Source organism: Chroicocephalus ridibundus, unplaced genomic scaffold (genome assembly GCF_963924245.1).
Source record: "Chroicocephalus ridibundus unplaced genomic scaffold, bChrRid1.1 SCAFFOLD_253, whole genome shotgun sequence".
Classification (NCBI taxonomy): Eukaryota; Metazoa; Chordata; class Aves; order Charadriiformes; family Laridae; genus Chroicocephalus; species Chroicocephalus ridibundus.
In genome coordinates, this window is record NW_026961354.1 from 22,616 (window position 1) to 43,867 (window position 21,252).

General features: G+C 65.2%; 1 protein-coding gene across 2 annotated transcripts; it reads left to right on the plus strand.

The window, feature by feature from the left end:
* Nucleotides 1–3,134: 3,134 nt before the first annotated feature.
* Nucleotides 3,135–10,602, plus strand: LOC134509370 (uncharacterized). Of its 2 annotated transcripts, XM_063321863.1 has the most exons (3): nt 3,135–3,807; nt 6,629–6,892; nt 7,098–10,602. In XM_063321863.1, the coding sequence occupies exons 1-3, from the start codon at nt 3,567–3,569 to the stop codon at nt 7,874–7,876; spliced, it is 1,284 nt and encodes a 427-aa protein (XP_063177933.1). In that variant the 5' UTR covers nt 3,135–3,566; the 3' UTR covers nt 7,877–10,602. The 2 variants fall into 2 exon arrangements, 1 of the variants encoding a protein (XP_063177933.1); XR_010069317.1 differs by lacking the exon at nt 3,135–3,807 and adding an exon at nt 4,626–5,480 and having other exon boundaries at nt 6,629–10,602.
* Nucleotides 10,603–21,252: the final 10,650 nt, after the last annotated feature.

The following is a 21,252-nucleotide window of genomic DNA, read 5'->3' on the forward strand; positions in this document are numbered from 1 at the left end:
GTGGGACGCGGTGACACCTCGCACCCGCTGTCCCCAGCGAGGGGCTCCGGGGCGCTGCCCCCCACCTCTGCCCCCCCCTTCCCCCCCCCGCACCCCCCCCGGGCAGAATTACAGGGAAAAAGCCAAGAAACCGCCTGCGCTGGATGGGGGGGGGTGAACCAGAGCTGCGGAACCGAACCCTGCAGCTGAGCAGCGTCCGCGGGGGGGGGAGGAGGAGGAGGATGAGGAGGATGAGGATAAGGAGGATGAGGATAAGGAGGATGATGATGAGGAGGAGGAGGATGATGAGGAGGAGAATGAGGAGGAGGAGGAGGAGAACGAGGAGAAGGAGGAGGATGACGAGGAGGAGAAGGGTGTGGATGAGGAGGATGAGGAGGAGGAGGAGGATGTGGATGAGGAGGAGGATGAGGATGAGGAGGATGAGGATGAGGACGATGATGAGGAGGGGGAGAATGAGGAGGAGAAGGGTGTGGAGGAGGAGGAGGAGGAGGAGGAGGAGGATGGTGAGGAGGATGATGAGGAGGAGGATGAAGATGAGGAGGATGATGAGGAGGAGGATGAGGAGGAGGATGAGGATGAGGAGGATGGTGAGGAGGATGATGAGGAGGAGGATGAAGATGAGGAGGATGATGAGGAGGAGGATGAGGAGGAGGATGAGGATGAGGAGGATGGTGAGGAGGAGGATGAGGAGGAGGATGAAGATGAGGAGGATGAGGAGGAGGAGGATGAGGAGGAGGAGGATGAGGGGGATGAGGAGGATGAGGGGGATGAGGAGGAGGATGAGGAGGATGATGAGGAGGAGGATGAGGAGGAGGAGGATGAGGGGGATGAGGAGGATGAGGGGGATGAGGAGGATGATGATGAGGAGGATGATGATGAGGATGAGGAGGGTGATGCTCGGAGCCGGGCAGCTTGGCCTCGGTGGGCTGATGGGGCTCGGCGGAGATGGAGCCACGCGTGGGACGTCGCCGCTGGGCAACAAGGGGAGACCCGTGGGATCAACCGGGATCCAGCTCGGAGGGGACCCCCCCCTGCCGCCATCCTCCTCCTTGGCCCCCCGGGATCTCCCATCCCGGGATCATGAACCTGGGCCGCACCGGAGACTCGGAAATCCCTCTACCCTGGGCGAGCAGGCGGCAGCCCCCGGGGGCTGTTGGTGGCCACGTCCCTCCCCGCTGGCCCCCGCGGGTCTGCCGTCGGGGGGGACCCATCCCGGAGCAGCCCCCCCGGGGTGGGGAGAGCCGCAGGGATTTGGCCGGGTGCCCGGGGAGGGGGTGCCGGGGGGGGGGTGGGGTGTCAGGAAACGCAGCGGTTCGGCAGAGGAGCTGCCGCGGGGTTTTCCGCGGTGGCTGTGCCGGGATTATGGCCCTAAAGCCCCGCGGCTCAGCCGCGATAATCCGTCACGTCACGATAATCCGTCACGTCGTGATAATCCGTTGCCAAGAGAGGCCGGTTATCCGGCACCGCGGGGGGGGGTGACGGGTCACCACGGTGCCACATCGTGCCCATCCTGCCCTCCCTGGGGGGGTCTCCGGCGGCGATGGGGGCTGCGGGTGGGTTTCACCCCATCCAGCAGCGAGAACCCCCCTGGCCCCTCGCTCACCCCCCCACGGCGGGATGGGGGAGAGGGTCACAGAGCCCCAGAGGGGTTTGGGTGGGAAGGGACCTCAAAGCCCCCCCAGCGCCACCCCCTGCCCTGGGCAGGGACACCTCCCACCAGCCCAGGTTGCTCCAAGCCCCGGCCAACCTGCCCTTGAACCCCTCCAGGGATGGGGCAGCCACAGCTTCTCTGGGCAACCTGGGCCAGGGGCTCACCCCCCTCACAGCCAACAATTTCTGCCTCACATCTCATCTCAGTCTCCCCTCTGTCAGTGGAAAACCCTTCCCCCTCGTCCCATGGCTCCCCTCCCTGCTCCAGAGTCCCTCCCCAGCTTTCCTGGAGCCCCTGCAGGGACTGGAAGGGGCTGGAAGGTCTCCGCGGAGCCTTCTCTTCTCCAGGCTGACCCCCCCCAGCTCTCCCAGCCTGATCGAAGGGCAAAAGTGAAGAAAAAGAACCTCATGGGTTGAGCTAAAGACGGTTTAATAAATAAACCACAGGCGAGAGAAGGAGCCATTCCCTGCTCCCGCTGGGGTCGGCACCCCCCGGACAGCCGGGCTCCGTCACGCGTGACTCGGGAAGACGAACGCCGTCGCTCCCGATGTCCCCCGCTCTCTCCCGCTGCCCCCGGGACTCGTACGCCGGCGTGACGTCCCACGGGACGCAACACCCCTGGGGTCACTCGGGGCCACCTGTCCCTGCTGTGTCCCCTCCTGGGCTCAGCTGTCCCCCGAGGGGGGTTGCGCTGGGCTCTGGGGGTGTCCTGGGGGTGTCCGGAGATGGGACACCACAGGGACTCACAGCCCTGCAGGGCCACCGCGCATTTTGGGGCTATTTGCCCCATTTTCCCACCTCTGCTGTCACCCTGCCTGGCGCCAAAAGTCGGCACAGCCCCAGGGGGGTTGGGGATGGCCTGGCGGGGGGGTCCCCAAGGCCCTGGGGGGACATGGGGGAGGTACAACCCCAAGGCGATGCCTCTGCCTGTCCCTCCTACACCCGTCCCCATGGCAACGCATCCCCTACCCCTCCGGTACCCATGGCTACACCCCAGTTCCCATGGCAACAGGTCCCTGACCCCCCCCCCCCATCCCCACAGCTACAACCCATCCCCATGGCAACTCCCCCACGACCCCCCCATCGCTATGGCAACACCTCTCCCTACCCCAATCACCATGGCAACGTGTATGTGACCCCCCCCATCCCCATGGCAACGTGTATGTGAACCCCCCCATCACCATGGCAACGTGTATGTGACCCCCCCCATCCCCATGGCAACGCGCCCCAGACCCCCCCCCATCCTCATGGCTACACCCCGTCACCATGGCAACGCCTCCCCGACCCCCCCATCACCATGACAACGCCTCTTCCTACCCCCCCATCCTATGGCAACGCCTCCCCTACCCTCATCACCATGGCAACGGGTACCTGACACACCCCCCCCCAAACCCCATGGCTACCCCACGGTCTCCATGGCAACGCCTCTCGCCCCCCCGCCCTGTTCCTATGGCAACGCCTCCCTTAGCCCCGCCCTCCCGCACCCCCCCGAGGCCACGCCCCCTCGCGCCGCCGTCGCCAGAGCAACCTCCGTGCCGGGCCGCCGTCGCCATGGCAACGCGGCCTAGCCGGGAGGAGCGCACCGCCGGCGCCGGCCGCTGCCGTGACCCCCGCGCCCGGCCGCCGCTCGCCCTTCCCCGGCAGCCCCCGCCGCCCGTCCGTGCCGTTCCCGGGGCCTGGAGCCCGGCCGGTACCGGCCCTGCCAGCCCTGGCCCCTGCGGCTGGGCCCTGCCATGCGGGCGAGGCCCAGCGGGGCCTGGGCCGAGGCCTCGGGGGCGTTTGCTGGGCCCGGAGACCCCGCCAAGGGCAGGGAGAGGGGTGGGGGTGGCGTTACATAGGGGTACATAGTGGGGCATGATGGCAGCGGAGGAACCAGCTGCAGATAAATAAGAACCGGGAACCTCCTCGCGCCTGGATGGAGCCTCGGGAGGAGCTGCTTCAAATCCGAGGCCCGGAGGCCGTGCACTGTCCTCCATTAACACGGTTACCACATTGTTATTGCTGGGACCGGCCACGTTTAACATCTTCGTTGGCAACATGGACAGTGGGAGCAAGTGCGCCCTCAGCAAGACTGCCGACAACACCGAGCTGTGAGGAGCAGCGAACGCGCTGGAGGGACGGGATGGCACCCAGAGGGACCTGGACAGGCTGGAGAGGTGGGTCCATGTGAACCTCATGAAGTTCCATAAAGCCAAGGGCACCTGGGTCCTGCACCTGGGTTGGGGCAATCCCAAGCACAAATAGAGGCGGGGTGGAGAATGGCTTGAGAGCAGCCCTGAGAGAAGGGCTTGGGGGTGCTGGGGCGGGGGGGAAGCTGGCCATGAGCTGGCACCGTGTGCTGGCAGCCCAGACCCCCCCGCAGCCTGGGCTGCATCCCCAGCAGCGTGGGCAGGGGGGCGAGGGGGGGATTCTGCCCCTCTGCTCCGCTCTGTGAGACCCCCCTGCAGCGCTGCCTCCAGCGCTGGGGCCTCAGCACAGGAGAGACACGGAGCTGTTGGAGCGGGGCCAGAGGAGGCCCCGGAGCTGCTGGGAGGGCTGGAGCCCCTCTGCTGTGGGGACAGGCTGAGAGAGCTGGGGGGGGTCAGCCTGGAGAAGAGAAGGCTCCGCGGAGACCTTCCAGCCCCGTCCAGTCCCTCAAGGGGCTCCAGGAAAGCTGGGGAGGGACTCTGGAGCAGGGAGGGGAGCCATGGGACGAGGGGGAAGGGTTTTCCACTGACAGAGGGGAGACTGAGATGAGATGTGAGGCAGAAATTGTTGGCTGTGAGGGGGGTGAGCCCCTGGCCCAGGGTGCCCAGAGAAGCTGTGGCTGCCCCATCCCTGGAGGGGTTCAAGGCCAGGTTGGCCGGGGCTTGGAGCAACCTGCTCTGGTGGGAGGTGTCCCTGCCCAGGGCAGGGGGGTGGAACGGGATGATCTTTAAGGTCCCTTCCCACCCAAACCAGTCTGTGACTCTGTGCCTATACAGGAGAGTTTTATGGGGCTCTCTGTAGGATGGCTGTAGTCATGGCCTTGAGGAAGGTCAGGGGCGTCTCTCAAGAAAACTTTGTGCGAGTCCAGGGATGCTCGTGGTTTTGGAGGAGTAAGAGCTCCTCTGCAAAAGCCAGAGCCCCAGCAGGCCCGAAGGGAGGTGGTGGGCAGGCCAGGTGCCGTCACAGGTGACACAGAAGGGCACAAGGAGCTTTCAGAAGCAGAACGGTTTCGCCAGGCGTGGATGCGGAGCGTCGGGCTGACTGGGGATGTGACCGTTCCCCAGTGGGAGGTTGAGGCGCATCTGGGCAGCGACAGAAGCTCACCCTAAACCTGCTTGGCTGTGAAAAGCATCGCATTTGCCATTTTATTGGTAATACGGAGTCAAAGCTGTGTTTGGCAGGATTTTAAGCCCTGAGATGCAGAAACAGTGATCCCCTGTGTGACCCCGGTGCACTCCCGGAGTACGGGAGCGTTTGCCATCGCAGCTCCTGCAGAGTTATCGACTCGGCCTCACCGAGGGCTCGGAAAACTGCTCTAGTTTCAAAGGAAAAATTCCTCTGTCTCTATAAAAGGAAACTGCACGAGGATGTCTGGAATCAAAGGAGCCTTTGAAACAAAACTTCTGAGGGGGTGTTTATGTTTCATAACGGATTAAGTTATCAGCCGCATGCAGAGTGTGGGGCAGGTGACAAATGGCCGTGGGAGAGTGGAGGAGGTGCTTCCTCTCGCCGGGGCAGAGCTGGCAGCGCTGAGGAACCTGCTTCTGCCAAAGGAGAGGCAGGAGGAAAGCGGGAACTGAGGAAACGGCTGAGGTGGCCGGATACACCCGATAGCTCGGTGGAGCCGCTCAGGCCTGCGGAGGTCAGGGAGGCTGCGGCCGGGGGTGTCTCATCCTGCAGGTTTTATGCCCGGAATCGGGCTGGGGGGCGGATTTGCGTAGAGCAGCAAATGGTGTGTTACAGTGCAGCGGGTTCGCGGTTCAGAGCCTGCGCACACCGTCGGTCCGAGCAGACACACGATGGGGCCGTCTGGGTCCCCGAAAGGAGGGTGTGTGTGTGTGTGGGATGTCGGGCTCTTCTCCCAAGGAAAAGGCGATGAGACAAGAGGAAACGGCTTCAAGTGCGCCAGGGGAGGTTTAGGATGGAGACTAGGAAAGATTTCTTCCCGGAAAGGGCTGTCAAGCGTTGGAAGAGGCTGCCCAGGGCAGTGGTGGCGTCGCCATCCCTGGGGGGATTTAAAAGCCGGGCCGACGCGGTGCCGAGGGACGTGGGGTAGTGGTGGGTTTTGTCAGCGTTGGGTTGAAGGTTGGACTCGATGATCTGAAAGGTCCCCTCCAGCCCGGGCGATTCTGTGACTCAGCATCTCCTGGATCAGCAGTGGGGGGGTAGGAAGAGTATCTTGAGCCCCCCGGTCGTGCTCCCACGCTGTCCCTCAGCAGTTCACCCTCACCTTCGGGCCCGGCGGGCGCGGGCATCCCTTCCAGACACATCCCAGAACGCTCGCCCGCAGGAGCTTCTCCGTGCGCTGTTACGGTGTGTCCCAGCGGGGAAAGGATGAGAGAATTCAGCGCTTGTGGCACGTGCCGAGCTGAGTTACTTCTGCCCCTGAAGAGCACGGCGATGCCGTTATCACGACCGTGAGGGTGAACCAGGCAAACATCTCTCATTCATTCAGAGGGGGGGTGTCAGGAGGATGGGGCCAGGCTCTTCTCAGTGGTGCCTGGGGACAGGACAAGGGGTAACAGGCACAAACTTGACCATGGGAAGTTCCATCTCAACACGAGGAGGAACTTCTTTCCCCTGAGGGTGGCAGAGCCCTGGCACAGGCTGCCCAGAGAGGTGGGGGAGTCTCCGTCTCTGGAGACATCCCAACCCCGCCTGGACGCGTCCCTGTGCCACCTGCTGTGGGTGACCCTGCTCTGGCCGGGGGTGGGACGGGATGGGCTCCAGAGGGCCCTGCCAACCCTATGGTTCTATGATTCTGGTTTTTGTTTTTTTTTTTTTTTTAAGGAGACAATCTGAAAAGCTTCCTGTTCATAGAGGATATATTGTCTGGTGGTGGCAAGAACTGGAGAGATCCTCCCTGTGCTGGAGCCCGAGACAGACCCGGCCTTTGGGATAAGCTGGTTCTCTGGAGGAGCGGCAGCAGCTCCGCAGCCTCTGGAAGGCCGTCCCTTCTAAAGGCGGAGGCCGGAGGTACCAAAACACTCCGCACAAGCGGCTGCTCACAGCGTTGCTGGAGGTGCATTGGACGTCCCTCTGGCTTTCGGAGAGGTGAGGTTTACTCACAGATACTCGCTTCTGCGCCGTTATTAGCCCGCAGTGAGGTTCTCGCCCCCGAACGCATCGCTCTCCTCTGGACCCTGAGTTTTGCGATGGGGTCCTGCTTGCCTCTGGTGGCCCCCGGTCCTGTGCTGGAGAGACGGTGCAGAGGCAGGCGATCTTCCTGCGCCCTCCTCAGCCGCTTGTGACTTAGCAGAGCTCCATCGCCTTCCTGACGACTCCTTCCCCGAAGCGGAAGCCTCCAGCCAGTTGTTCCTCGCGTGGAGGCTGTTCCAGCCGCTCCCCTTTGGGAGAAGGGGCCCAGGAGTGCTTGCCCTGCTGAAGGATTGGGCGAGCACGGAGCGAAACGGCGGTGCAGGGACGTTCCCTCCTGTTCTCCCTCTGCCTCGGCTGACTCCTGACATCCGCGTTGGTTTTTTGACCTCCTCCCGTGCCCCTGACCCGTCTCCTGGATGTGCCCCGGCGGCTGCTCACCCGTTCCGATGGGGCAGGGAGCAGTCGTACGTTTCCTCAGCGTTTCCGACAACGCGAGAAACCGGAGAAGTGGTGTGCCGTGTGGCTTCCTGGCAATGCGGGTGCCACCCTCTTCCCTCCTGGGAGATCTCCCTGCCAAGAAAGCGCTGGTGGATGTCTCTGGAGACCGGTTTCGCGTCAGCCGGCTGCCCCCGGGGCCTCTCCCCGGTGAGCCAGGGGCGAGTGCCATCCCCGCAGAGCAGAGGAATTCAGCAGGGCTGGCATTTCAAAACAAACCTCTGCAGGGCTGGCCTTGAGCCGTTGTCCGGCATTCCCTTGGCCGTGGCGGCCAGGGGCCAGGGCCGCCGTCGGAGCAGGCTGGAGGGGAAGGAATGTGTTTTGAAGATTTCAGTTACGAAGGGGCTGGGTTGTGCTGCAACTCGTGAAAAGCAAATACGAAGGGACTGGACGTGTCTGGAAAGCTTCAAACATGTTTCCACAGCTCTGCTGTGTTTCTTGTGAGACCTTTTGTCGCGGTTTTTCGCAGCGGAAGACCTCGTCCTTGTTTAGGAGAAAAAACTTGTTTGCTGTCACCCCCCTTCGAAATTAAAGCAGCCTCCTGGGAACCGCCGAGCAGAAATGGGGTTATTTGCCCTGTCTCGCCCAACGTCTCTTGGTCCCAAACCATCCCTTTATCCCGATCCTCTTTCGACCCGAGGGGCTGCGCTTCGCTCCTGCTCGCTGTGAAACAGGGTTGATTTTCCTTTGCCTTCGCCGCCTCGCCGTGTGCACCAGGCGCTTTTAAAGCGCGGAGGCGTGAGGCTGAGCGTTACCGTCTCCTTCAACGCCGCCCGTTGGAGCCCATCCCTCGGCGGTTGCTGCGGGTCTCAGCTCTCCCCCTTCGCAGGAGGGTTTGAATCGCTCCAGCTGGTGCTTTCACACCAGATGCAGGGTTTGTGTTTTTTTTTTTCCTGCCTGTTCCGTAACTGCTGTCAAAAACCTTGTAATCAAAAGAATAACAAAACACACAATGGCCCTGTAAACTCCCTCATCTCTTCCGCCAGCTGTTTCTTTCTTTGAAGAGAAAAATCTTCCATTACTCAGGCCTTTTATGAGTTTATGCTTCTTTTTGGGGCCCGGATTCTGTGTTTCGCTGAAGGGATGTTTCCTTTTAAGGCGCAGAGGGCTGCTTCGGGGAAGGGCAGCTACTAAATCACCCGAGCGCTGCTGGAGAAAACAGGATAAGTGGTTTTAAAAGCCCAGCGTTCCCCTTCCCGCAAGTCCAGCTTTCCCCGTGTCGGCTGCCCCAGGCTGTAGCGTCTCGGGTGCACCCGCGGCTCCTCTGTTGCACGGCACAGACCCTCGTCCCCGCGGCGGGATCGACCCCGCTCAACCCTTGGGCGCGGACGCTGCTAAACCTGCCCCTTTCTCCCTGCAGATCCCAGGGGACGCCGCCTTCGCCTTGGGCAGAGCCTGCCCTTAGCTTTGCCCACGCCGTTTGGGTAAAGGAACGCTTACGGCTGGGGAGGCTCCGTCAGGAATTCCAGAGGGAAGTTTCTTTGTGTGGACTGTGGCCAGCAGGTGGAGGGAGGTCATCCTCCGCCTCTGCTCTGCCCTGGGGAGGCCGCGTCTGGGGGGGGGTCCAGTTCTGGGCTCCCCGGTTCAAGAGGGACAGGGAACTGCTGGAGAGGGGACAGCAAAGGGCCACCGAGATGCTGAGGGGCTGGAACACCTCTGATGGAGAAAGGCTGAGGGATTTGGGGCTCTTCAGGCTGGAAAAAAGACGGCTGAGGGGGACCTTATCAACGCTGATAAATACTGAAAGGGGGGGTGTCAGGAGGATGGGGCCAGGCTCTTCTCAGTGGTGCCCGGGGCCAGGACAAGGGGTAACGGGCACAAACTTGCCCATGGGAAGTTCCACCTCAACACGAGGAGGAACTTCTCTACCCTGAGGGTGGCAGAGCCCTGGCACAGGCTGCCCAGAGAGGTGGGGGAGTCTCCGTCTCTGGAGACATCCCAACCCCGCCTGGACGCGTCCCTGTGCCACCTGCTGTGGGTGACCCTGCTGTGGCCGGGGGTGGGACGGGATGGGCTCCAGAGGGCCCTTCTGACCCCGGCCAGTCTGGGATTCTGTGACGTGAGATGGAGATTGAACCTTCCTAACCCTCTGCCCCTGTGGCACCGAGGGTTGTGGTCACTGTGTCTTTTTAGGGTCTTCTCTGAGTGTGACTGAGCAACTACCTACCTGAAAGGAGGGGGCAGCCGGGGGGGTGGTCTCTTCTCCCAAGGAACAGGCCATGGGACAAGGGGAAACGGCCTCGAGTTGTGCCAGGGGAGGTTTAGGATGGAAACTGGGAAACATTTCTTCCTGGAAAGGGCTGTCAAGCGTTGGAAGAGGCTGCCCAGGGCGGTGGGGGAGTTGCCATCCCTGGGGGCATTTAAAAGCCGGGCCGACGCGGTGCCGAGGGACGTGGGGTAGTGGTGGGTTTTGTCAGCGTTGGGGTGATGGTTGGACTCGATGATCTGAAAGGTCCCCTCCAGCCCGGGCGATTCTGTGCTTCTGTGATTTTGTGATTCTATGAGTAGTCAAGAGCTACTTCCTTCAAACTGTCCAAGTCTGGGGTGTTTTTTCTTCCGGACTTTGCATCCTCCGGAGTCAGCCCTTCTTCCTGACGAGGTGTCCATGTGCATCAGCTCTCGGCCGACGCACCGGGATCTCGCTGCTTTGCCGGCCCCGCGGGCGCCGTGACGAGCTGCGGCGTCTCCACCGCGCTCCCGAGCAGGAGGAGGTGACGCATCCGTGGATGCGGTGCTCGGCGGCGTCCCTCCGAGGTGGGCCCTTTATTCCCGTATTGGTGTTCATGGAATGACAGCTCGTCTGCTGGGGAAAGCTAATTACACAAAGGTTAATTGAGATCCCGTCAGTGTGGGTGGCAGGGAAATGTGGTCTTTGGCTAAAAATAGCCCACAAAGAGTTTTGAAACAACTGAGCAGTTTTTCATTCAGTTGATCTATTTTTGTTGCTGGCTGCGACACCGTCCTCCTCTCTTTCTGCTCTCGTACCCGGCGTGAAGCGGCGCAGAGCTCAGGTCCCCGTGTGAGACGTGCCTTTCCCCATCCCGAGAAGAGGGACTGGGCACCGCAGGCTCTGCCACCCCCTGTGTCTTCCTTACAGCCGCAGCCAGTCCCACCGAGCGTTGTCCCCTGTCACGGCGACGGAGGTGCTGCCTCCCGGCTGTGGGAGCACGGGGAGGGGGAGACCTCGCAGGGGCTCTGCTCCAGAGGAGGCCCCGGAGCTGCTGGGAGGGCTGGAGCCCCTCTGCTGTGGGGACAGGCTGGGAGAGCTGGGGGGGTTCAGCCTGGAGAAGAGAAGGCTCCGGGGAGACCTTCCAGCCCCTTCCAGTCCCTCGAGGGGCTCCAGGAAAGCTGGGGAGGGACTCTGGAGCAGGGAGGGGAGCCATGGGACGAGGGGGAAGGGTTTTCCACTGACAGAGGGGAGACTGAGATGAGATGTGAGGCAGAAATTGTTGGCTGTGAGGGGGGTGAGCCCCTGGCCCAGGTTGCCCAGAGAAGCTGTGGCTGCCCCATCCCTGGAGGGGTTCAAGGCCAGGTTGGCCGGGGCTTGGAGCAACCTGGGCTGGTGGGAGGTGTCCCTGCCCAGGGCAGGGGGTGCCACTGGGGGGGCTTTGAGGTCCCTTCCCACCCAAACCATTCCGTGATTCTATGATTAACCCTGGCAATGCCGAAATAATGCGAATGGGGGGCCATTTGTCATGAAATTTTTTTTTAAATTTTGTTGTTTGGGGTATTTTTCCTCAAAGACTGGGAGAGTTCTGCACAGGGAAGTCCTAGTGGATGTTGTTCCTGGGGTGAGGTGGGTGCCAGGGAGAAACAGTGTCGGTGCTTCCAGCATCCCTGGGCACCGGCTGCTTTGGTAACTGGATTTTCTTCGGGAAAGCTGGAATGTCGCTGCGGGAAGGGCACCCTGAGCCCCCGGAGCAGCTCCTCTCCCTGTCCGCGCCGGTGTCGCAGGGCTGTGCAGTGTCCCTGGCGAACGGGGGGGCTGCTGCCCGGCAAAGCTCACGGTGGAGCGCGGGGACCGTTTACCAACTGACACGTCACTGTCCGTGTTTGCTTCCCTTCGGGGTTGTTTCACTGATTTTAATTTATTTTTTTTTGTGTGTGTGTAAGGGCGGTTGCTTTGTACCGCGGCCGGGGTAGGGACGGCGGTGCCTCTGCCTGTCGCGGCTCCTGGGGGAGATGTGTGATCCGCGGGGACGCGCGCCGGCATGCTGAGGCGAGGGTCTGCGCTGGAGGGGGTCTGCGCATCGGCTGCTGTCTCGGAGCAAACGGGAGCGTCTCCACCCGAGGCCCTGGCAGAGCCGAGCAGCTCCAGCTCCTCCCTGAGCTCGGCGGCATCACGGCCCCGTCCCGCCGACCTCCCGGAGATGGATTTCTCCCGGTTCACCTGGTGACGGTCCGTTTCTTCACCAAATCAGAAAATCGGAGGAAATGTCCTTTCCAGCCCTCGACCCCGTCACCAGCGAGAGCCTGCGGGTCCTTCTGGGTGACAAAGGCTCTGCAAACCGGCCGCCCGGAGACCCCGCTCCACGCCGACCAGGGCGAGCCGCGTCCGGCCTCGCCTTCTCCTTCCGCGCTGGGTGCACGGCGAAGTCATCCCTGTCATTTGTAGCGCTAGGGAAGCGTAGACCCCGAAATCCGTGTCCTCGAGGGGACTGAGGAGAGGATGACGGACCCTCTTCGCTGTCCTAACCTCCCCCGGCCCTTCCAGCGCCGCTCGCAGCCCAGAAACATAATTGGGAAAAAGTCTCCCGGCCTCGTCAACTCGCTCCGAATGGCAAAGAAAGAAGAAAGTGAGTTTGGGACTTTTCATGATTTTTTGAGTCGCAAAGCACAATAGAACGCTCGGGTCCGAGCGAGCCCCCCCCCCCACTCCCCCCCTTCCTTTTGCGGTCCCGTGCTCGGCGTGTGCCTGGCTCCTGGCCTGCTTACCGACGGCCGAACCACGTGTACGCCCGGCACGTTGCGGGACGGCGGCGCAACTAGGGCATCCCAAAAAAGCCACCCGGGGCCGCGGCGTGTGTCGCGCTCGGGGGTGGCACAGAAAACCGGCGAGAGGGGAAGCGGCTGTGGAATAATCACCAGCGTGTGTGTCCCCCCCGCCCCCCACCCCACCACCACCGTCTCCCCGCCCCAGCGCTGGCCTGGAAATGCTCCCGCAGTGCCCCAGCACCGGCTTCTCCTGATCCGACTGCCCCAGTTCCTCCCGGAGCCTTCTCGCCCTGCCTAACAGCTCCGGAGCACGGGGAGGGGGGGCACAAGCAGATGGGGAGACATGAGGCCGCCTGCAGAACCCGGGGGGGGGTTTTTTTGCTCCTTCTCGATGATCTCACACGAGCGCGAACGCTTGCGATATGTCCCCGGGCGCTCCGCGCCATCCTCCGTGCTGCCGGCTCTGAAATTCCTCGTACCCCAAGTGCGCCGAAACCCCCCGGCCTGGTGATGGAAACCCAGGAAAATGGCAATGCCCGATCCTGCCCCCGCGGCGCGGCGCGGGTGCTGCGGGTCACGGCCGGAGGAAGAGCGTTTCCAGGCCATGGCACATCTGCCAGCCCTCGGGAAGCTCCGGCTGCCCCGGGAGTGGAGCGCGGGGCGGGGGGGGCTGGTGTGAAGTAGGGCAGCATATGGACCACGGACCCCCCCCGGGGAGGAGGGGACCGGAGCCGTTGTGCACGTGGCGGCGCTGCTGCCGTCCCACGCGAGCACGGCTGCTGTCACCGCCGTTCCCCGGTGGACGGGGGGTCTGGACCCCCCTGGGGCCGCGCGCGCTGCGTGGCGACAGGATGAGCGATGTCCCGCCCGGACCCCCCCATCCAGGGATCCCAGCCCATGGATGCGGGATGCAGTGGGGCAGTGGTTCCCAGCCCATGGATGCGGGATGCAGTGGGGCAGTGGTTCCCAGCCCATGGATGCAGTGGGGCAGTGGTTCCCAGTACATGGATGTGGGACGCAGTGGGGCGGTTCCCAGGGCATGGATGCAGTGGGGCAGTGGTTCCCAGCCCATGGATGCGGGATGCAGTGGGGCAGTGGTTCCCAGCCCATGGATGCAGTGGGGCAGTGGTTCCCAGCCCATGGATGCAGTGGGGCAGTGATTCCCAGTGCATGGATGCGGTGGGGCAGTGGTTCCCAGTGCATGGATGTGGGATGCAGTGGGGCAGTGGTTCCCAGGGCATGGATGCAGTGGGGCAGTGGTTCCCAGCCCATGGATGCGGGACGCAGTGGGGCAGTGGTTCCCAGCCCATGGATGCAGTGGGGCAGTGGTTCCCAGCCCATGGGTGCGGGACGCAGTGGGGCAGTGGTTCCCAGCCCATGGATGCAGTGGGGCAGTGGTTTCCAGTGTATGGATGCGGGATGCAGTGGGGCAGTGGTTCCCAGTGTATGGATGCAGTGGGGCAGTGGTTCCCAGCCCATGGGTGCGGGACGCAGTGGGGCAGTGGTTCCCAGCCCATGGATGCAGTGGGGCAGTGATTCCCAGTGTATGGATGCGGGACGCAGTGGGGCAGTGATTCCCAGGGCATGGATGCAGTGGGGCAGTGGTTCCCAGCCCACGGATGCGGGACGCAGTGGGGCAGTGGTTCCCAGCCCATGGATGCGGGATGCAGTGGGGCAGTGGTTCCCAGCCCATGGATGCGGGACGCAGTGGGGCAGTGGTTCCCAGCCCATGGATGCGGGATGCAGTGGGGCAGTGGTTCCCAGCCCATGGATGCGGGATGCAGTGGGGCAGTGGTTCCCAGCCCATGGGTGCAGTGGGGCAGTGGTTCCCAGTGCATGGATGTGGGACGCAGTGGGGCAGTGGTTCCCAGTGTATGGATGCAGTGGGGCAGTGGTTCCCAGTGCATGGATGCAGTGGGGCAGTGGTTCCCAGCCCATGGATGTGGGACGCAGTGGGGCAGTGATTCCCAGTGCATGGATGCAGTGGGGCAGTGGTTCCCAGCCCATGGATGCAGTGGGGCAGTGGTTCCCAGCCCATGGATGCGGGATGCAGTGGGGCAATGGTTCCCAGCCCATGGATGTGGGACGCAGTGGGGCAGTGGTTCCCAGCCCATGGATGCGAGACGCAGTGGGGCAGTGATTCCCAGTGCATGGATGCAGTGGGGCAGTGGTTCCCAGCCCATGGATGCGGGACGCAGTGGGGCAGTGATTCCCAGTGCATGGATGCAGTGGGGCAGTGGTTCCCAGGGCATGGATGCGGGATGCAGTGGGGCAGTGGTTCCCAGCCCATGGATGCGGGACGCAGTGGGGCAGTGGTTCCCAGGGCATGGATGCAGTGGGGCAGCGGTTCCCAGTGTATGGATGTGGGATGCAGTGGGGCAGTGGTTCCGAGCCCATGGATGTGGGACGCAGTGGGGCAGTGGTTCCCAGTGCATGGATGCAGTGGGGCAGTGGTTCCCAGCCCATGGGTGCGGGACGCAGTGGGGCAGTGGTTCCCAGCCCATGGGTGCGGGACGCAGTGGGGCAGTGGTTCCCAGCCCATGGATGCGGGACGCAGTGGGGCAGTGGTTCCCAGCCCATGGGTGCAGTGGGGCAGTGGTTCCCAGCCCATGGGTGCGGGACGCAGTGGGGCAGTGGTTCCCAGCCCATGGGTGCGGGACGCAGTGGGGCAGTGGTTCCCAGTGTATGGATGCGGGATGCAGTGGGGCAGTGGTTCCCAGCCCATGGATGCGGGACGCAGTGGGGCAGTGGATCCCAGCCCATGGATGCGGGATGCAGTGGGGCAGTGGTTCCCAGCCCATGGGTGCGGGACGCAGTGGGGCAGTGGTTCCCAGCCCATGGATGCGGGACGCAGTGGGGCAGTGGTTCCCAGCCCATGGATGCGGGACGCAGTGGGGCAGTGGTTCCCCGCCCATGGGTGCGGGACGCAGTGGGGCAGTGGTGCCTGTGCCTGCAGGGCTGGGGGCCGCAGGGAGCATCTCTTGGCTCCCTGTGCCAGGAAAATCCTTCACTTGGCGCCTCCCGCGCGGTGCCGAGGGGAGCGATCTCCGCGCCGGGGGCGCTGACGGCTTCCCCATCTGCTGGGCTCCTCTCTGGCTTCTCTCCAACCTGGGGATTTTGCTGCGCTCCCGGTGCCCGGAGCGGCTCTGCCTGCGGCTCGGCAGCGCCCGTGCATGGCCAAGCTCTGCCCGCCGGGCCCTGGCCGCCTCCGCCTGCAGCTCTCCGGGGACAAACCCCGCCAGCCCCCGCTGCCGGCGCTGCTCTGAGCTCCGCAGCAGCCCCGGGCTCCCCCGCGCCGGGCACAGCCCCCCGCTCCCCAAAGGGGCGATGCTGGCGCTGGCCTTCTGGGGGCTGTGCCGTGGGGGGTGAGGATCCGTCGGGGGGTGAAGGTCTCAGAGGCCGGCAGGGGAAGGGGTGCCTCTCCGTGCGACCCGTCGAGGGCGGGGAGACCCCAAAGGCCTTGCCTTGAACGCAGGCGGTGCAAGCCCCGCCGTGGGGTGGTGGTCCCGGCACCGCCAGCCCTTGGCCCAGCCGGGAGAGGCAGGAGCGGCAGCAGCCGAGAGCCGCCCGCGGCGCCGGGAGAAGGAGGGATGGGTTTGTAACGGGGGGGCAGGGGCTCAGCCTGGCCCGTGCTCCCCCCCGGGCACCGGGGACGGCTGCCCGGCACGTTACGGCGTCCGGCACCCGTGGTGGCCCCAGGGCTGTCCCAGGGAAGGGCTCCCGCTCTCCCCGTGCCACGGTCGTTCCCGCAGGTTCGATTGTCTCTCCACCAGCCTTAGATCTGTGATTTCAGGGATTAGTTTAATTTAGCGCCGGGAACGCCGGGACGGGTGGTGGCGTGGGGCGAGCCGTCGCCAGGAGGGTGCGTGTGCCGGCAGCGCGGTGTCAGTCGCCGCTTCGTTCGCAGTCCCGGCAACGCCGTCATCTCGGCTGCGTGCCGGCCACCCATCGCGCGCTGCCCGACGCCGGGGAGCGGGGCCCCCTCCATCCTGGTCAAACCTGCCCCGCTGCAAACCCAGGGCTTTGCTGGATTTCTCATCAGTTTTCCTCCCGGATTTATTTACGTTTCTCCACGCTTCCCCCTGCGCAGCAGCGGCCCCTCGCAGGAGCTCGTCCCTTCCCTGCCTGCGGCGAGAGGGAACCCTCGGGTTCCTCCTGCCCACGCGAGTTCCTGCCACGCTTCGCCCTCGTCGCCGGCCGGAGACCCATGGGTGCCGCAGGGGGAGCCGGGGTGGCTCCTGCCCCTGCTGCGGGGTGGCCGGGGACTCCCCGGGCTCGTCCCTGCGGCCGGCGGGTCCGTCACCCTGCGGGACGCGTGGCGGAGGCGTGGGAACGCGCTCCGTGGGTGCCCGGGGTCTCCCACAGCACCCGCCTCCCCCCTCCCGCGCCCCTTTGCTCCTCTCCCCCACCCGCTCCTGCTCCGGAGGGGCAGAACTCGGCATAAAAGCCCCTCAGGACACCCGTTTCTCCCACATTCTGCCCCAAACCCCGCTCTCCTGCTGCCCGGGACCCCGCGGCAGTTTCTGCTCCTTTCTGCGAGCCTCGCAGGATTTTTGCCTCCTGTGCAGCCCGGGGCCCCCGGGGTCATTCATTTCCCTCCTGTTACGGCTCCCTCTGCTCCCACCCGGAGCTTCCTGATGTTTGACCCGTGGGCAGGTGAGTTATTCTCCCTGTCGGTGCCAGCCCCAACGGCAGCGTCCCTCCTCCGGGAGGCATGTGGATCCTGGGGCTGTTTCACAGAGACCACAGAATCACAGACTGGTTTGGGTGGGAAGGGACCTCAAAGCCCCCCCAGTGCCACCCCTGCCCCGGGCAGGGACACCTCCCACCAGCCCAGGTTGCTCCAAGCCCCGTCCAACCTGCCCTTGAACCCCTCCAGGGATGGGGCAGCCACAGCTTCTCTGGGCAACCTGGGCCAGGGGCTCACCCCCCTCACAGCCAACAATTTCTGCCTCACATCTCATCTCAGTCTCCCCTCTGTCAGTGGAAAACCCTTCCCCCTCGTCCCACGGCTCCCCTCCCTGCTCCAGAGTCCCTCCCCAGCTTTCCTGGAGCCCCTTGAGGGACTGGAAGGGGCTGGAAGGTCTCCGCGGAGCCTTCTCTTCTCCAGGCTGAACCCCCCCAGCTCTCCCAGCCTGTCCCCACAGCAGAGGGGCTCCAGCCCTCCCAGCAGCTCCGGGGCCTCCTCTGGCCCCGCTCCAACAGCTCCGTGTCTCTCCTGTGCCGAGGCCCCAGCGCTGGAGGCAGCGCTGCAGGGGGGTCTCACAGAGCGGAGCAGAGGGGCAGAATCCCCCCCTCGCCCCCCTCGCAGGCTGTTTCGCGGGAGCCGGTGACCTTGGAGGACGTGGCCGTCTGCTGCCCGGCGGAGGAGGTGTGGGGCTGGCGGGGTGGCAGAGGGGGCTCTGCGGGGGGGCGATGATGGAGAACTACCAGCTCATCGCCTCCCTGGGTAAGAGACCCCCCATCCCCAACCCTTCCCCTTCCCCATCCCGTCCCATCCCCATCCCAACCCCCATCCCATACCCCATCCCATCCCACCCCCATCTCCACCCCTATCCCCATCCCATCCCCATCCCATTCCACCCCATCCCCAACTCATCCCAAACCCCATCCCACCCCCATCTCCAACCCCTTCCCCATCCCACCCCACCCTATCCCAGGGCCGGGGGGATGTTTTGTGCCCCACATCCAGCTGCCCCCTGACCCCCACCTCTGCTTCTGGTCCCATTTTGGGGGGGCTGCTGTTCGACAGCCCCTCCAGGAGCCGGGACTGTGGGAAGGAGCCGGGTGGTGGCGGTGGCCGGGGGACCGAGATGTGGCTGGGACGTGGCAGAGGGGTGTCTCGGGGGGGGGCGAGGAGGGGGCCGGGTGCTGCGGGGGCTGCCCCATGGCTCTGCCCTGCCCCGGGCAGCTCCCCCCATGCCGAGCACGAGGCACCCGGCGTCTCCCCAAAGCGCCCGAGCAGGACAGCGAGGGGGGAGAGGCCGGGGCAAGCGGTGCGGCTGCCCGTGGGGGCCGCGGGGGTGTCCGGCTGCTGCGTCGGGGGCCGTGGGATGGAGGGGGATCCCCCCACTCGCCCCGGGGACATCGGCGCTGCCCTTCTCTCCCCGGAGCAGGCCCGGCCGGCCCCGGGCCGGAGATCGTCCTGAAGCTGGAGCGAGGGGAAGAGCCGCACCCGGGGGACCCCCCCGGCTGGAGGGAGCCCACCGGCCCCCGGCAGAGGTGAGCGGCAACGCCGGCCCCCGCTGCCCACCCTGCCCTGCCCCGGCATTCACCGCCGTCCCCTCTCCTGGAGTGGTCTCCCCCGGCTCAGGGTGGCGTGGGACAGGCGGTGACATGGGACAGGCGGTGGTGTGGGACAGGCAGTGGCGTGGGACAGGCAGTGGCGTGGGACAGGCGCGGTGTGGGACAGGCGCAGTGGCGTGGGACAGGCAGTGGCATGGGACAGGCGCGGTGGTGTGGGACAGGTGCGTTGTGGGACAGGCGGCGGTATGGGACAGGTGCGTTGTGGGACAGGCGGCGGTGTGGGACAGGCGTGGTGTGGGACAGGCGGTGGCATGGGACAGGCAGTGGTGTGGGACAGGTGGTGGCGTGGGACAGGCGCAGTGGTGTGGGACAGGCGGTGGCATGGGACAGGCGCGGTGTGGGACAGGTGGCCGTGTGGGACAGGCACAGTGGTGTGGGACAGGCGGTGTTGTGGGACAGGCGCGTTGTGGGACAGGTGGCGGTGTGGGACAGGCACAGTGGTGTGGGACAGGCACAGTGGCGTGGGACAGACGCAGTGGTGTGGGACAGGTGGTGGCATGGGACAGGCGGTGTTGTGGGACAGGCACGTTGTGGGACAGGTGGCGGTGTGGGACAGGCAGTGGCATGGGACAGGCACAGTGGCGTGGGACAGGCACAGTGGCATGGGACAGGCGGTGGCGTGGGACAGGCGCACCCCGGGATCCCCGGCGGGGCCGTAGCGCCGAGGCAGGTCCACGGCCAGGGCAGGACGGCGGCAAACCGTGCGAAGCCAGCGCAGGCGTGGGGCGCGGGGGCACATCCGCGGTGCCGCGGCTCCGAGCACCTCCCGACCTGTCCCCCCACCTCTCCGTCCCGCGGTGAGCCCCCGGCTCGCCTCCTCGGCCCCTTCCCCGCCTTCCCGCGCACATCCCGGTGCGGGGTGCGAAGCCCTGCCCGCAGGAGCACCGCCGGGGTGCCGTGCCGGGCCCCGGTGCTGGCAGAGCCGGCTGCTTGGGGGGGGCTGCCACCCCCAGCCCTGGTGGCCTGGGGGGCTGGTGGGGCAGGCGTCTGGCGCCATGGCTCTCCTCACTGTGCCGGAGGGGCCGGGGGCTCCCAGCAGCGGCTCAGAGACCCGCGTCTGCCTCTCCCCAGCTGCCCGCGTGCCTCAGTTTCCCCATTTGGGAGCGGGGACAGCGTTATTCACCCCCCTCCCGGGGAGCTGAGGGCAGAATGGTCCTTGAGGCGTCTTTGCAGGAGCTGGGGGGCGAGGAGGGGCTCTGGGGAGAGGGGGCGAGGGCAGTGGGGCTCTGTGCCTGCCCCAGAGCCCGGCCGAGGACGTCTCTGGCAGCGGAGTCCCCCCGGCACCGTCTCTCCGGCTGCCCCGACGCCGTTTCCAAGAGGAAGGAGCTCAGCCTGGTCGGGCGGGCGAAGCTGCTGCAGGCGCTGGAGTCGCCCCCCGCCTCCCCCTCCAGCGTGGCCAAGCTCTTCGGCGTCTCCAAGAGCCACGCGGGCAGATCGGCCGGCGCCGGGAGCAGCTCCTGGCCCACTGGCGCGCCGACGCCAACCCCCTGCGCAAGCGCCGGCGGGAGGGCAAAGGCGGGAGGCGGAGGACACTCTCTTCGCCTGCTCGTGGCCGGCGCTGGCCCGCGGCGAGCGCCTCTCGGGGCCCATCCTGAAGCCAAAGCGCGGGAGCTGGCCCGGAGCTCGGGCCGGGACTCGGAGGCCACCGAGGGCTGGTGGCGTCGCTGGGAGAGCCGCCACAACGTCGTCTTCAAGCGGCAGGAGGGCGAGAAGGTGGAGACGGACATTGGCAGCACCCAGAGCTGGGTGAGCGAGGTGCTGCCCCCCCTCCTGGCCGGCTACTGGCCCCAGGGCATCGTCAGCACGGCGGAGACGGGGCTGCTGTACCGCGGCTACCCCGGGTGCACGCAGACCCCCGGGACCTCCTGGAGCTGGGTGGCAAGAGGGTCCGCGTCTCCGTCCTCTGCTGCACCAACCTCACCGGCACGGAGAAGCGGCGCTCGCTGGGGGTGGGCAGGAGCCGGTGGCCGTGGTGGCTGCCCAAGGACCCGCGTGTGCTGCCGGTCACCTATGCCAGCTCAGCCAACGCCTTGGTGACAGCGTGTGTCCTCCAGGAGTGGGTCCTGCGGTGGGACCAGGAGCTTCGCCGGCACAGAATCACAGGATCGTAGGGTTGGAGGGACCCCTGGAGCCCATCCCGTCCCACCCCCGGCCAGAGCAGGGTCACCCACAGCAGGTGGCACAGGGACGCGTCCAGGCGGGGTTGGGATGTCTCCAGAGACGGAGACTCCCCCACCTCTCTGGGCAGCCTGTGCCAGGGCTCTGCCACCCTCAGGGGAAAGAAGTTCCTCCTCGTGTTGAGGTGGAACTTCCCAAGGTCAAGTTTGTGCCCGTTACCCCTTGTCCTGTCCCCGGGCACCACTGAGAAGAGCCTGGCCCCATCCTCCTGACACCCCCCCTTTCAGTATTTATAAGCGTTGATAAGATCCCCCTCAGCCGTCTTTTTTCCAGCCTGAAGAGCCCCAAATCCCTCAGCCTTTCTCCATCAGAGAGGTGTTCCAGTCCCCTCATCATCTTGGTAGCCCTTTGCTGTCCCCTCTCCAGCAGTTCCCTGTCCCTCTTGAACCGGGGAGCCCAGA